Consider the following 16,923-nt stretch of genomic DNA (forward strand, 5'->3'; position numbering starts at 1 on the left):
GTTTGGAACATGTGTTTTTTCATTGTGATTCAGTGAAGTTTTTCTGGAATGCATTGCAGAGCTGGCTACAATCCAAGGGGATTGAGCTGTCACCATTGACAGAGAAAACGGTCAAATTTGGTATCTTTGCTGTGAATGCAAATTTGGATTTTCTTATCAATATTTTACTGTTATTAAGTAATTTTTTATACATAAATGCAGATACCTCAAAACTAAAACCTGTCTGACTAGTATGAAGAATGAGCTGAAACTGTTAAGTAAATCTTTGTCGATTATGACTGACTGAAAAAAGCTGTTAAATTATTCTCTTTATTTGATATGTACAAATTCATTTTAGATGAGCCCTGTTTCTTTTATTTTTTATTCATTTATTTATTATTATATATTAATATTTGTTTTATTACTTGTTCCTTGACCAGTTTTACTTTATTTGTATTCACTTTGAATGTTATCTTTCATATATGTTGTTGCCCATGTTCAACCTAAAGATGTTTTTTTTACTGTTAAGATATTTCACAGTGCCTTGTTGTGTGTATATTTTTGATAACGAATATAAAAAGAAAGAAAAAAAAAAGATCCCGTGGTGGTTCACCGGAAGTGACGGGACTTGCTGTATAATAGCCAACTTCCGGTCATTACATCCAAAATAATAAAAATTAAATTACCTGACAACACCATGGATGTACCGATCAACACCGCATGATGCTGTAGCGCCAGCGAGTGGCCATAAATGGCACAAGTTTATTAATCACTGCCTGTCTGAACTTCTTTTGAACGTTTTGATATTTCACAGTGCCTTAATGTATGTATATCCTTGATAACTAATAAAAAGAAAAAAAAAAAAAAGAAATCCCATTGTGGTCCACCGGAAGATGGAAAAAAAATTACCTGAAAACAGCATGGATCAACACCGCATGATGCTTTAATGCTAAACTCTTCTTCATTTATTCTGGCACTGTGAGCATAGCAAAAGGCTGTGGAAGGACTTGAGTACATTCATTATTGATAATATTGACCCTGATTTTATTCTGTCTCTAGAGAATGTTTTGTTTGGTTTCCATAAAGGTAACAGTAAAATCAAAGAACATTATATTATTAATCTGGTTATTCTCTTAGCTAAATTTCAAATACATAAATCCAAATTTAGTAAATCTAAACCTTCATTTTTTTGTATTTGAACATGAAACCAAACAACAGTGCCTTGTATGTATATTTTTGACGAATAAAAAAAATAGTAATTCTGCGATTTCCAGAATAAAGTCATAATATTACGAGAAAAAAAGTTGTAATATTACAAGAATAAAGTCATAACTTTACGAGAAAAAAAAATAACACGTAAAATTACTACTTTATAATATTCTGACTTTATTCTCATAATACTACGATTTTTTTTCTCTTAAACTTATGACTTTATTCTTGGAATATTACATATTTTCTTCGTTAAATTATGACCCTATTCTCGTAATATTATGACTTTATTCTTCAAATCTCAGATTTTTTTTCTCTCTCTCAATGTAGCCCTAATACTCCGTCGTACCATAGACCTACAACAATGCTAAATAAAAATGAAAATGTAAACAAAAAACAGTTATTCATTTCCAAATTTTAAAAATCCACAGGGAGCCACTGGAGAGGAGCTGAAGAGCCGCATGTGGCTCCGGAGCAGCAGGTTGCTGACCCCTGCCATGGGACCTTATTTTTTGAAAAAAAATACGTACGGTAGTAAACGGAGAGAGACAAATATTTTTTGATCCCATTTGAATTTTCCATGAATCACATACATGATTTCTATCAATTTAAAGGTCCAATATCGTGCTCATTTTCAGGTTCATACTTATATTTTGTATTTCTACTAGTGCAAAAAATGTTAGTAAAAATTTTTACTAACATTTTTTGCACTAGTGAAAAAAAGTACTTTACTTTACTTTTAAGTACTTTATTTTTTTTGTACTTTGTACTTTGAGCTACTAACTTTTTTACTGCCTTAGGCAGTAAAAAAGTTAGTAGCTCAAAGTACAAAGTACAAAAAAAATATACCAGATATAAAAATACAAGGAGATGAAGAAAACTGTTAAAATTGAATATAGCGCAGGGTAGCTGTGATACACGACTATTAAAAAAGTGAATATTGTGCAGAAGAGACTGTTAAAAATGAATATAGTGCAGAAGAGACTGTTAAGTAAATCTTTGTCAATTATGACTGACTGAAAAAAGTTGTTAAATTATTCTCTTTATTTGATATGTACAAATTAATTTGAGATGAGCCCTGGTTCTTTTCTTTTCACTGCCCTATCTGAACTTCTTTTGGACGTTTTGAATGCACACTATGTTTAATCTGCAAAAAAAAACCTGAAACTTAATTAATAATTAAAAAATAAAAATATATATTACGCAGTGTTCAACCCCCCCCTAAAAAGTATATGTTATTATTATTATATGTCTTTAAGGGGCGGATATGCTTTGTTTAGTTAATGCCCTGCCTACATTTTCAAATGTTTGAAAAAAGAGAAGCCTGCTGCCTCGCGCAGCCTGCAGCAGCCGTTTAAACCTTCTTCCCATAATGCACTCCCTGAGCATCAGCGGGAAACCAAAATGGCGAACGTGTTGGGGGAAAATGAACCGTTTGTTATCTTCTGAAGAAGACGGAGCGAGAGACCCGACAGTTACCGCCACATACTGTAGAGAATAAACCCAGCTCAACCAGGAGAAGACGCGGGACAAACACACAGAAGTTCAGAGTCATATTTAGTTGTTTTTACAGTGTTTTTTTGGTCGAAGAGGAGGAGACCGATGAGGTATTGTTGTCATCATGTTGTCTTCCTGTTGGGGGGCTGCGAGGGTCCGACGGTCAGCGACCTCTCAGCGGGTTAACGCTGAGCATGAGGGGGGTATTCATGATCACAACCAGGCCTGGCTGCTAGTTACTAACTCATATCACATTAAGACGTTTCACTGTGTTATCTGCAGCTCTTTATCCTCCTCGCTAGAGTGGCTAATATGGACTGATGTTGGGCTCAGTATCAGAACAAAGGGAATGTACAGACGGAGAGAGTGGGCTAAAGGGGAATGGAAACAACTCGTATAATGTTTTGCAGCAGACGATACAAATATAAAGTGTTCATTTGTTTAAATACAACTGAGAAATGTCACTGACATGTGTTCAAAATTCATTTCTGACGTGCAGCCACCCCTACTGACTGACTGCATCGTGGTTGTGATTAATTACCAATTAAGAGCTCTAATTAAGAGTATAATAATCACCTGTTGTTTGTGTCCACTGGAGGGGAAATGGCATGAGTTTCATTTTTACTTTACTTTAATGTTAACTTAAATGTTTTGCAGCAGAAGATAACAAAATATAAAGTGTTCATTTGTTTAAATACAACTGAGAAATGTCACTGACGTGTTCAAAATTCATTTTTGACGTGCAGCCACCCCTGCTGACAGCATGGGTGTGATTAATTACCAATTAAGCTTTAATTAAGAGTATAATCACCTGTTGTTTGTGTCCACTGGAGCCATTGTTTTGCAAGATCTTCTGTAACCACACAATATATCAGTGTATTTTCACATTATCATTACACATAACAGGGCAGTATATCAGTAGAGATTCAGATATATCTACATATAATTCCTGTTGGCTGTTATCTGTTACAAAGGGATTCCACTGATGGTCCAAATTATAGTATTGATTGTAGTATAAAATGTTATTTTGTGGAAATACAACTGACAAATTTCACTGACATGTGTTCAAAATTAATTTCTGACGTGCAAGTAATTCCTATTGGCTGTTATCTGTTACAAAGGGATTCCACTAGTCAATCGACCGAAAAATAATCTCCCAACTATTTTAGAAGATAAAAAATATAAAGTGTTAATTTGTATAAATACAACTGACAAATGTCACTGACATGTGTTCAAAATTAATAGTTAGTTTCTGACGTGCAGCCACCCTACTGACTGCATCATGGTTGTGATTAATTACCAATTAGCTCTAATTAAGAGTATAATAATCACCTGTTGTTTGTGTCCACTGGAGGGGAAATGGCATGAGTTTCATTTTCAGCCATTGTTTTGCAATATCTTCTGTAACCACACAATATATCATTGTATTTTCCATTATCATTACACATACAGGGCAGCATTTCAGTAGAGATTTAGATATATCTGCACATAATTCCTGTTGGCTGTTATCTGTTACAAAGGGATTCCACTGATGGTCCAAATTATAGTGTTGATTGAAGTATTACTATTTTTAGAGGATTTATTGTCAAGGGTCTAAGGATGGAGTCTTTGATTTTAATTTGATGACTTGAATTACAAAAAAAAACAAAAACCTTTGGCCTGTGTGAAAAGCCTAGCTCGTCTTGTACTGGCATTTTTATTGAAATTATCAATATTATGCGTTGTTATAGAGCTGCACCAATTAGTCGACTAATCAATTAGTCAATCGGCAGAAAAAATAATCAACAATTTTTTTTTATATTCGATTAATCTTTAATGCAAAAATGGCAGAAAATTCTGTTTAATGCTGTAAATATGGGTATTTACTGCTTTTCTCTGTTTTATATCATAGTAAAGTGAATATATTTGGGTTTTGAACTGACAAAACAAGACATTTAAAGACACCACCTTGGACTTTGAGAAACTGGGATGGACGTTTTTCACTGTTTACTGACATTTTATATCATACGTTTAATCTAGAAAATAATGGGCAGATTAAAGGTAAACTAAAATAATTGTTAGTTGCAGGCAGCCCGCCATTGTTACATCTATGCTTGCATACATACTTTTTGGTTGTTAAATGAAATGCCAAGCATACTGTCAGCAGCCCATAGACTGGGAATTGCTGACCATTATGCAGAGATTGACATATCTCTCTCTTTCTCTCTCTCTATTCCACTGCTTCCCCCTCTCCTCCAGAGACTCAGGGGTTGTGGATCACCTGTCTGTCCATCACAGAGCTCTCCCCCAGCGGCAGCAGCAGCAGGCTGTGTCTCTGTCCCCCACAAGCCCTTCTGCTGGGGGAGAGTATGGAGAGGACGACATGTCTGACAGGTTCACGGAGGGACAGGACGTCTTGGCCCGCTGGTCAGATGGCTTGTTCTACTTGGGGACAATCACCAAGGTTAGTGTGAAGGAAACACTGAGTTTTATATCACAGTACAACCACATACTCCAGTACACCAGATACTCAAAACACTGGAAGCAGCTCAGTGGATTAGCACCCTAAGGAGGCCTTCAAGTTCATACATTTAACAGTTTTTTAAAACTTTTCGGTCCATTTTATTTCACCTAATTCACAAAACATCAGCTGTTACTTAGATTATGCTTAGCAGGTTTGGTCATAGGACGCATATCGTCTACCTGGCAAAATCCTCTAAATTAGGTGAATGTGACACAAAACATTTGATTTCAGATCTTACTTGAAGCTGTAGCGATTAATTGATTAGTTGTCAACTATTAAATTAATATTTTGCTAATGGATGAATCACTTTTAAGAAAAACAGTCAAAATTCTCTGATTCAGCTTCTTAAATGTGAATACTTTCTGGTTTCTTTCCTCCTCTATGACTGTAAACTGAATATCTTTGAGTTGTGGATAAAACAAAACATTTGAGGATGTCATCTTGGGCTTTGGGAAACACTGATCAACATTTTATAGACCAAACACTTATCGATTAATTGAGAAAATAATCGACAGATTAATCCACAGTGAAAATAATCATTAGCTGTAGCCCTAATCTTACTATGCTGGTGTGAAGATGTGACATGGCTGGGCAGTATGTGTAGGCTTTAAGAACAGTTTGGTGTTAAGGAAGACATAAATCTCTTTGTTTTCTCCTTCAGATAAATCGGGACAAGCAGCGATGCTTTGTAGTTTTTGAGGATCGGTCAAAGTCTTGGGTCCTGTGGAAGGATATTCAGACTGGTAAGTTCCTTCAGCTTCAGGATTTAAATGTTTGTGAAATATTTGGATCTTGCTATTGATCCTTGGTCGTTTGCAGGTAATCTAAACAACATGGTGTATGCTATTTTATTGCCTGGCAGCATCTGCACTTTAGATTCTGTACAGTTTAATAGTGACTTTGCTTGAATTCTTGGATTAGCATTGTGCTGTCCACACCCCTGTCTGTCTTCTGCCTTACTTATCTCCCTACTCTCGTTGCTGGCAGTTAACTGTCCACAGTGTTTGGCATCAGTACAGCACAAGAGCACTGCCCACATGTAAAGATGAGCATAGGGGAGATGCACAGAGAGGCCGGGGTCTATCTACTTCCAGATCAGCCAGTTAAAAATGCAAATATGACACAGATTTGCTTTATAATGAAGCATAAAAATGTAACCTATTTTGACGGATATCCATCATTTGGTTCTATATTTCTTTTTCAATCTTGACTCATTTCAAATTGAGCAGCTCCACATGTTGCTGCACAGCCTGGCATTAGGTTGCTTTTGAAATCTCCATCTCCCATTAACCCCCAATACTATGGGGGTTAATACAAGTTTGTTTGAATTACATTTAAATGAAAATGAATGTGTCTGTTCAGAAACCGTGTCGTGATTAATCAGGATAATCTACAGTTGGAATCCAATCAAAAAAGGAGTCACTACAATCGCCCCTTTTGTTGCAGACTTAAAAAAGTATGAAGTGCTCGCCTAGCCTTTACTCACACACTAGCCTTTTCATCTCCATTTCAGGGGATGAAGATGATGAAGATGACGAGGACGATGACATTGTATGCTCTATATGCCAGGATGAAACTTCAGATGAACCCAATGAAATTGTCATTTGTGACAAGTGTGGACAAGGTACTGTTCATTGTCTCTAATGCCCTTACACCTAACGCTGAACAAAGCAGTTCTTTTATGTTATCCTCTTTTTAAACAGCCGTTCTTTGATCATCCACCTATTGAACTCTAATCTCTGGTCATGAAGGGCATTTGTACTTCTTCAAAGAGTGATCTAGTAGATGGCAGCTGCATGTAAATGTGTTCATTGTCTTTTAGGCTACCATCAGCTGTGCCACACCCCCGTCATCGATTCCTCGGTCATTGACTCAGATGACAAGTGGCTCTGCTCAGAGTGTGAGCTCACTTCTATGCCTAAGGTACAGCTTTTGTTTTGAGTATAATAGTATAAAGTAGTTGAATTTATGACTTGTTTGATTAGAACATGAAAGCTATTTAGTGAGACTCATTATCTGCTCTGCTTTAACTGTAAAGTAAAATGAACATAAGAGACTCTACAGTACAAGATAATCTATGGAGGAATGCTGTATATGTGTGTACATAGTTTTATGTTGCTTTTTGTCTTTGTGGGTTACAGAGGGGGGGTGCACACATGAGGGGAGCGTCTGCAAAAGGCTTTCTGCAGCAGGAGCAGCAGCAGCATGTGGGGCTGCACCTGTCCCTCCCATACGCTCTGGACGAACTGGTTTGGGACCAGGGCCACAAGACTAACGGCGAGCAGTGCTACTGCTACTGTGGCGGTCCAGGAGAGTGAGTAACACATTGCATACTTTAAAGAACACACTAAAGAATCTGGGTCAAGAATTTCCTACATGCCTGTGTTTATTAAAAAAAATACATATCCTGATACAGCTAACCTCTCTCGCTCTCTCTCTCTCTTTTTCTCTTTTCTTGAAGTTGGTTCCTGAAGATGCTGCAGTGTAACGGGTGTCAACAGTGGTTCCATGAGGCGTGTCTCCATTGCTTACAGATGCCCATGCTCTACGGAGATAGGTGCAAATACCACTATGTGGATGTTTCATACTTATGTATATATATATTTATACCATGGCTGTGAATAATAGCCCAGGCACACCAAAAAAATATCAGCGTTGAAGGCCGTCAAGTTGCATTTGAACACACCGCAAAGACTACAGCGGACGGCCAGTTAGCACATATGTTCTGTGCCTGCGTGAGAGGAAATAACTCTCCACACCAGCAAGTGGCGGTAGTAGTGTGTATTCGTCATTCAGAAGGGAAACCAGAAGACCGAGGACTACGGATATATATATTTGCCGACCATTTTCACACCGCTCTCACTCACCACTTAGCTTGATTCCAGATGGCCACGTCGTTGTGAAAATATCCATCTATTGGAATGATCAGATGAGATGAAGATGAAAAATAAGAAGAGCCTTCTTTGTTTGCCCTCTTGATTTTACTCGTTTGCTTGCTTTCCTCACTTCCGTTTCTCTTTTCGTGCAATGATTTGTTTAAGTTGAACAGCCAATCAGAGGGATTTCTCTCACCGACGGGCGCCGCTGCCGATTCAACATGCTGAATTAGCCCAAAAAAAACGTGGGCAGACTAGAGGTAACGGTGCGGAACACACTCCAAAAACTAGGCCTACAGATGCTCACTGACAGCCCCAAACTGGCCAACTGCTGGCTTGGTGTGTCAGGGCCTTAAGACTTCTGATTGGCTGGCAGGGTTCTGGTAAAATTATTGGACACCTTAAGCATCCAGTTTAACCACCATTCGAGATAAGTGTGCAAAATATGTGAAACTGCAGCAAACAGAAGCAACGGTACTTGCGCTTCGTGCCACGATACCAGTTCTTACTGGTTAAACAAACCTTATTAAAGTTAAAATGACTGCTTACAACCTTAAAAAAATATGGTTTAGACAATCTTTTTTTTTCTGTTTCCTCTCAAAGCTTTCCTACCCAAAGGAAATTAATTCAGTGGTGGAAATTATACTATGCTTGGTGTTGTCATGTTCTGTACCTCAACTTTGTGTTTTCATATATCAGGACACGTCATCTTGTAATATTTCCTTTCATTTACTTTCTGAAACGATGAAGCGCCAGGCCTTAAAATAATGTCCTGTGGTCACCAAATGATTTTTGCAGCGTAATAAGCTGATGTGTTTCTGTGTTTAGGTTTTATCTGTTTATTTGTTCCGTTTGCAATGGTGGACCAGAGTACCTCAGCCGACTGCCTCTCAGATGGTAAGTGAACCTCAAGATGCATGTTCAGCTTTGATGCAGATAGTCTTCCTTTTAAAACTGTAGATTATTTGATAAATTAAACAAGGAATGCGATTGCCCTTCTTCCCAAAGTAGTGTTTTCTGTTTTAGGTACAACGCTCCCTCTTCCACCAAATGCTAGAGATCTATAATTAAGTTCCAGTATTTCATGTATCTTGTTTGTTTCTACACTTAAACTGTGCCACTGTGCCTTATCACCTCCCCTCAATTCATGCATTTGCTAAACATATTTGTTTTTCTTTTTATGATATTGTTTTGGAATCGGACTAAGTGAAGAAAACACAGCTTTTACTCAAATATTTCAGGGAGGATGTGACGCACCTGAGCCTGTACAACTTGAGTGTGATCCACAAGAAGAAGTATTTTGATTCTGAGATGCACCTGATGTCGTACATCAATGATAACTGGGAGCTGCTGCAGCTGGGGGAGGTAAGGACGCTACTTATCAAGTTACATGCGACTATATTCATTAACTTTCATTTGTGAAGGCGTTTTCACCCCCAAAAGTGAAGCGAACTTTTCGCGCGGCGCGATGACATACAATGGCATGCAAAGAGGCGAATATACGCAAATTTGCGTTGGGCAACGCAAATGGCGCAACGCGAACATGCAAAATTTGTGGGAGTTAAAATATTTCAACTTGAGCGAGAAATTCGTGTGACGCAGTGTCGCAAAAAAGACATTAGAGATTGTTGCTGCCTGTGGGCACCCAGAGCTACGATGGTGCATCATATTTGTACAGAGACCGGACGGAACTTTGTGTATAAATGTATGTATATGAACCATACACTGTCTATGGTATGAACAACAACTTTGCTGCCGTATTTATGCCTAGAGGAATTTATCTTGAGTGTTAATGGAGCAGCTGCACAGCCTGGCACTGATCGATCCGAACTCCATTCAGAAAACAAGCAATTTTAATAGTTGTTTAATTCAAGTCTTGCGGACAGACTTGACAAAGCATGTATTCAGACTTTTTACAAATCGGCATCATTATGTAGTTATTTTGTCATCCTTGGTATCTCTTTTTTTGCAATTACATCACAGCACAATGTGTTTATTTTGAGTTCATACTGCAGTAGCAACGTGTGGCTTGCTAGTTACAGCCAGGTCATGTTATGAACCCAGACATGACGTTGTTTGGTTTTCTGACGTATCTGGGACTTCCACAACATGTGCAAAGCAGCAACAGTGGTTATTTCTTCCATGGTTGATGGCGGAATGAAAGGTTGTTGGTATCTATGGAAACGAGCTCCTTGTCCTCTTCGGCGTGCTAGCGCGAATCAACACAAAAGATACCAGCGGTTAAATTTTTGCTCCTGGTCTCAACACAGCTTAACAACGCACCAGTGGCCAATTATAGACACACACACTTTTATGTTTCTTTTTGACTTTAATACTGAACATAAAAACACATAGCTTAGTATTTAATTTAATATCAAAGAGTGTATGTTTTAGATTTGGCACAGGATGTCAGGAATTGGCAACCTGTTGCCCGTTAGTGGGTTCCATACTATGAAGCTGCTTAATGCACCAGTATATCTCCAGTTGAGTGGAGACTAGGAAACCACATTGTTAGCTTGTCCTAGAGGGTTAATTATTTTAAAATTATCCCCGGCTTCCGAATTAGGATTTGAAACCATATGGTGTTGATTTTCTGAAATATTTACCTTTTTTTCTTGCACCCTGTCTTTCCTGTTTGGCGACTTCCCCTCCCCTGTGTCTGCAGCTCGCTAACACTCCCAGATCAGAGCGATATGGAAGCGTACTGGAGGCATTAAACAACAACAGCAGCATGTAAGTCATTCCTTTACTGGTTAATCGTTTGTGTTGATGAAAGTGTTCAACCCTTAACTCCCATCTGTCCAATTTTCTTTACTTTCATATGTGTTTCTACTTGTCATTACCCTCTGTCCCCCTTCTCTCTCTTCCAGGTTCAAGTCGGGGAAGGAGGTGAAGAAAAAGAAGCACTTGTTTGGGCTGAGGATCCGTTTCCCTCCTGTTCCCCCCAACTCCGATGAGCCAACCAGCAGAGCGATGGAGAGGTCTTCACATGAGATCACCATCAAGGGATGTAAGTCCACCATGAGGTAAGATGTGAAACCTACATTTGAAGTTACATGTTTTGAAATGACCTCTCCCTAATTCATTGTCAACTTTTGAATTTGAACTTCTTCTGTTTGACTTATGGAATAAAATGAGAAAAAGTGATAAAACATGCAAAAAAAAGCTGAGATACACCTTGTAATTTGTTTCATAATGTGTTACTGCTTAGCAGTTATAATGTAATTAATATGCATAACTGTCATTGCTTGTGAAACTCTTATGTTGCTCTAGAGCTTGCAGTACTTTAACCAACGGCACAGAGAAGAAAAAGAGGAAGCAAGGAGCACGTTCTCTGGAGACTAAACCACAACGCAGTGAACTCAGATCCCAGGTGTGTGCGCGCATGCATTTGTATGTGTGTCTTAGTGGGCGTGAGCTGGGTGTGTGCATATTGTTCAAATAGGTTTGAACTCACACTGGGGATTTTGAGAAACTGTTAAATCAAAAGGAAACAGTAATTCTAACCTTTTTGTCTCGTCTTTGACAGGAGATAAGAAAGCCTCTACCACTAGAGCCCCACACATTGGATCACTTGACCTTTATCAAGTAAGTGAGGGACTGCGGTGCAGAATTCCTAAACATATTACTGTTCCACTGTGTAGTGGGGAAGCTACCATACTGTTAGGGCTGGTTTCATTCTCCATTAATCCCATGAGCCCATGATGACGTCTTCAAAGTGCTTATGTCCTTTTTAATCGACTATAATGTAACAAATAAAAAAAGCACCAAATCCTCATTCTTTATTTTAATTTTTACTTGATTAGTGACTAAAAACGATTTATTGATTATCAGTTTTTGCAGATTCATTTTCTCTTGATTGACTGATTAAGGGATTTATTGATTCAGTTCTGTGTACAGTAACTAACTTTCAGCAGCATTTTTCTTTTCTGTGTATAATTTTTCATTTCACCGTCCCCACAACACCAGGAGTGAGCGGTCTGTGCAGTCTTCAAGAACCTCCGATGTGGAATCCATAGGAGCCCTGAGCACCTCAGAAACTACCTCAACTAGCATTTCAAGACAGTCCAGGTATGCCTGCTATACAACATTCAACCCTTTCTCACTTTAACAACTATGGAGGGCATTGTCGGTCTGTCTGTTGGTTGATCCACGACTTCGGTCCAGACTGAAATATCTCAACAGCTATGGGATGGATTACCATGACATTTTGTACAGACATTCACGGCCCCCAGATGAAGAACTCTAATGACTTGATGGATCCCCCTGACTTTTCCTCTAGTGTCACCATCAGGTTGACATTTGTGATTTTGAGTGAAATGTCACACCAAACGCGAAGCAAACTTTTTGAGCGGCACGATTACATACAAAGTCGATGCAAAGAGGCGAATACACGTGAGTTTGCGCCGCGTGACGCTGTGTCACAAAAGCCTATCACTGTTGAGATTCTCCTCCTGTCGTCACTGATGTCCTGAGGTAGTTGAATCAGAAATGGAGGAACAAATATTGTAGCTGTCTGTGGGCACCCAGAGCTCTACAATAATAACTCATATTTGTACACCGGAGGATAATCTGTGTATGAATGTATGTGTATAAACCACAGACTCTCTATGATATAAACAACGTCGCTGCCGTATTTATGCCTAGATGATGTTATGTTGAGTGTTGATGGAGCAGCTACAATATTAGCGTAGCCTGGCACTGATCGATCACTCATTGCTTGTCATCTTCAGACAGACCTGACAGATCATGAATTCTGACTTTTTACAAATCTGCATCATTATGTAGATATTTCATCATACTTTTGATCCGTTTATTGTAATTAAGTCACAGCAAAATCTGTTTATTTTGGGTTCATACCGCTGTAGTAAAACTGATTAATTCAGCCAACATGTGGCTTGCTAGATACAGTAAAAACAGCTCCTTGAAATTCAGAGCACCTCCGGATGTTGTAATGAACCCAGAGACGACGGCGTTGGATTTTCCGACGAATCTGGGACATCCACAACATGTACAAAGCAGGAATAATGGTTATTTTGGCCTTGGTTGATGAAACGTTGTTTGTACCTACATAGAGGTAAAGCCCCTCCTCCTCTCCGGCGCGTCTAGTGTGAGTGACGCAAGTGAACACATTATCCCGCGGACAAATGCACGTGAGAAACCCGAGGTGAAAGTTTGCTTCACGGTTGGAGTGAAAGTCCCATAAAATTTTGTACAGACATTCATGTTCCCCTCAAGTTTTTCTCTGCCACCATCATCAAGTCATAATTTCAACTGTTGCATACTTTATTACTACATACCTTCAAAACTATTTTCCCACATAACAATCAGCCTCAGCTGTACTTTGTGTTTAGTGGGTTGTGCATGATAACATGCTGAGATTTTGAACATGGTGAACATTACATTCTTGACATCAGCATGTTGGCTTCGTCACTGTGAGCATGTTAACATGCGGATGATAGCATTTATCTCAAAGCACTGTGCCCAGTACAGCCGCTGTAGACTCTTTGTCTTGTTTTTGTAATTCTCCCCTGTATATTTTTGTTTTTGTTTTTGCCCTCAGAGTTAAAAATCAGTTTTTTGACTTCCTCTTTTCCTATCAAAAACCCTCCAGCTGTAGCTCCAGCAAGACGCGCTCCACCGCCTGCATCATGCCTGTTTCCGCTCCCCCCTTAAAAAGGAAACGTGGGCGACCACGACGGGTCCCCAACCCAGAGATCCCCCCTCCCAGCCATGCAGACCCAAACTCCTCAGCTATGGAGATGCCGAGCCCACTCCCAGGGCTTCACTCCACAGACATAGTTCACGGCATGGACCCCAACAGCCAGCTCTCCCACCTCAAGACCTCCATCAGCAGCTATTTCGGAGCGGCGGGGCGGCTGGCTTGCGGGGAAAAGTACAAAGTCCTGGCACGACGGGTCACCCTTGACGGCAAGGTGCAGTACCTGGTGGAGTGGGAAGGAGTCACTGCGTCCTAGACTTGTCATCTTCTAACTTTTAACCAGCGCCTGCAGGACGTGGCTGTGCTAAGGACATGTACACAGCCTGTATTCAGAGCATTAATTGATATATGCCTTTTGTTTAGTTTAGACAGGAGCAAGTTTTGCCTGTTAAACTTACTGCAAAGCCTACTGGTTCAGTGCACATGTCTAAACATGTCTTTTCCTCATTGATAAAGACGAGGCATTGTCATTATACCACCCTATATTTGTGTTATTCTGCTTTTAACTTTCATTATTTGCTTTGAATGTTTACAGCAACCCCCACTTATGGGGCAAATAATCGATCCGTGCACTGCACCTGTAGGCTTTTAGTGAATCATTGTACTTAATTTTTAATCCAGTGATATGCTTTTCATTTCCAAACCAATTAAGTATGAAACTAAGTGTTTTTTTTGACAGAATGTAGTTGGTGAGGCATTAAATGGTAAGTCTTGGAGGATAAGAGGAAAGAGGGGACACTTTGTTCAAAGATTATTCATTATGTCACTACTTCAGTCATGCAATGAACAATTAGTTTGGTTAACATTTTTTTTTTTTTTTACTTTCTAGCAGTGTCCCCTCCTCTAATCCTAGCTACAAGTACCTCTTGTTGGCCTTGAGCAGACATATCCTTCAGTTGTGTTTTGGATAGTGTGCTAGTTTGTGAGCAGTTCAGGAGGAACTCAAAAACAAAAGAGATGTGCTGCTGCAAATGTTTTATTTTATATAGAATTATACTACATTTATTATTACCTTTTCCACTTGTATTTTCTCATCTTTTTTTTTTTTCAATCAGCATTTTCTTTTTTTTGATTATGGATTGCTCATATCAAATTATATCCGTTAGGCCGTCATCTCTTTTTGAACAGAGCTTTTTCAGCTCTTACAAGGCAGCATTTTCTCCCATGGTAAAGTTCTCTAAATCCTTTTTTTATGTTAGTTAAAGCTCCCAGTTTGAATTTAAATTTAAAGATCATATCCCCCAAATTAAGTGTAATTTCATTATATAAATGTTCAGAAGCTAAAACCCAAGAGGACTTCTAGTAAATTGTGTCCATTCTAAAAAAAAGAAATACAGAAATTGTTTATATAGTAAAGATTTATTTCGAGAAGCTCCACCGCCTTAGTCTCAATTAATTAACCTTTAAAACATTTTGATTTGAAATTGATTAAAATGACTGACTGAAATCTTTAAGGACCTATTTAGTTTTGACTTTGTTGATAGTTGCTGCAGAAGATGAATGTTGTATACCCAGTTCCCAAACTTATAGTTTATAAGTTTCTTTGCTTTTTTTGTGCTGCCTATGCAAGTTAGTCCTGGATAAAAGTGTTGTTCAGTCATATAATTGTGACATAAGGGGAGCTTCAACATTATGATGATTTGACTCTAAATTGTTTGTGTGACGGGTGCAAAAATGCACTTGGATTTTGCTTTCACAGTCAAGTTCACCATGTAGTCTACACACTCAGGATATGCCCAAAACCTTCACTGTATTGCATAGGCCATCATTTGCAGCCTGACAGGAGGTTTAGATATAAGTTATTTACTCAGTGTTGGTCAGTATTTTTATATCGGGTCCTCCTTTTGTCACATTACTTTGGACCGTATGTATGTATGTAAGCTTTTTTTTTTTCTATGAGCAAAATAATTTGTAGTCCATTTTTACTGCTACACCTGCTTGTTTAATCCGAGTCAGAAAGCAATCACTGGAAAACTAATATGCTGTATGTCATTGCATGAGGTAAATATTCCGTTGGTTCGGCTGTCTCTTTTTGAGATGTTTCTATTTTTGTTAAAAATGGACAGAGCTTTTTTCACATTGATACCTCTTCATTATACGGATGTAGTCGGTGCATTTGAAGTTCCTCTCCTCTGTTCAGCCAGTGTCTCAGCCCACATGTTGCAACCACTGGCTTCCAGCAGGCTTCGGTAGCCAAAGAACATAACATGTAACGTCTGCTTTGTCTCTTGAGATTCTTCTTATTACATTTTTATACATCATTATGTAGGTTGACGTGATACTTCTGAACCTGTTTAGTTAAAGGATAAATAAAAGCTGATATTTTCAAATGTTGTGTTGCGTATATAGATGTTTAATTGCTGACTGTAGTTGATGTTTCAACACTAGAGCCAAAGAACGTATAGTGCCAAGACGTGAAAGTCAATTGTTCGTTCCATTGCAAAATCAGCACCCAGCAGCAGAGCTACACTTCCGCCATTTTGGACTGAAAGCGACTACCGGACGCCAAGGCCTATTGAAGGAGGCTGGGACACGGGCGGACACGGGTCTTGGGGTGTGGGGTATGACACATTGTAACTGGAGTTGCGATCGTGCATTGCGATTGGCCCAATTTCGGCAATTACAGACTAGGTTTTACTGCGTATGTGTTGTACCCCAAAGATATGATGCGTTGATGACACGTGACCCAGCCTCTTTCAATAAACCTTGCCGGATGCCAGTAAAACGTCCGCCTAAAAAGTGCCGTACAAAAGTAAAACAAAATTGTTTCTATTCTATTGTCATATTCTACTGAAATGGCCTGTGGTGAACCATGAAGTATTATAAATTTAAGTGTTTTCAGTCCAAAAAAGCGGCTATGGAGGACCACAAGAGTCAGGTAAATAGTAATAGAGCATTTAATTGATTAATAATTAATTGTACAATAAAAATAGGCGTTAATAAATGTGTTTACAAGTTAATTTATTAATTGTACAATAAATATAGGCATTAATAAATGTGTTTACAAATAAATGTATTAATTGTACAGTAAAAATAGGCAATAAATCTATTTACAAATTAATTTATTAATCTATGAATAAATGGACGAGTATTTTATTTGACACTTTAATGGGCAATAAAAAGAATTATGAAAATAA

The 16,923-nt window shown here is 38.6% G+C and overlaps 1 protein-coding gene across 1 annotated transcript; it reads left to right on the plus strand.

Moving 5' to 3' along the window:
• Positions 1–2,581: 2,581 nt before the first annotated feature.
• On the plus strand, positions 2,582–16,116 carry mtf2 (metal response element binding transcription factor 2). The gene is made up of 15 exons (XM_074650775.1): positions 2,582–2,795; positions 4,924–5,128; positions 5,850–5,931; positions 6,702–6,812; positions 7,011–7,111; positions 7,330–7,502; positions 7,650–7,745; positions 8,893–8,961; positions 9,306–9,429; positions 10,730–10,797; positions 10,935–11,090; positions 11,338–11,437; positions 11,594–11,652; positions 12,034–12,135; positions 13,679–16,116. The coding sequence occupies exons 1-15, from the start codon at positions 2,791–2,793 to the stop codon at positions 14,040–14,042; spliced, it is 1,815 nt and encodes a 604-aa protein (XP_074506876.1). The 5' UTR covers positions 2,582–2,790; the 3' UTR covers positions 14,043–16,116.
• Positions 16,117–16,923: the final 807 nt, after the last annotated feature.

Source organism: Sebastes fasciatus, chromosome 11 (assembly GCF_043250625.1).
Source record: "Sebastes fasciatus isolate fSebFas1 chromosome 11, fSebFas1.pri, whole genome shotgun sequence".
Taxonomy (NCBI): Eukaryota; Metazoa; Chordata; class Actinopteri; order Perciformes; family Sebastidae; genus Sebastes; species Sebastes fasciatus.

Excerpts from the sequence above, each read along its gene's own strand:
- mtf2 (XM_074650775.1), top strand. Across the intron at positions 5,932-6,701 it reads GTGGAAGGATATTCAGACTG|GGGATGAAGATGATGAAGAT; the intron begins GTAAGTTCCTTC and ends TCTCCATTTCAG. Across the intron at positions 11,438-11,593 it reads GCAGTGAACTCAGATCCCAG|GAGATAAGAAAGCCTCTACC; the intron begins GTGTGTGCGCGC and ends CGTCTTTGACAG.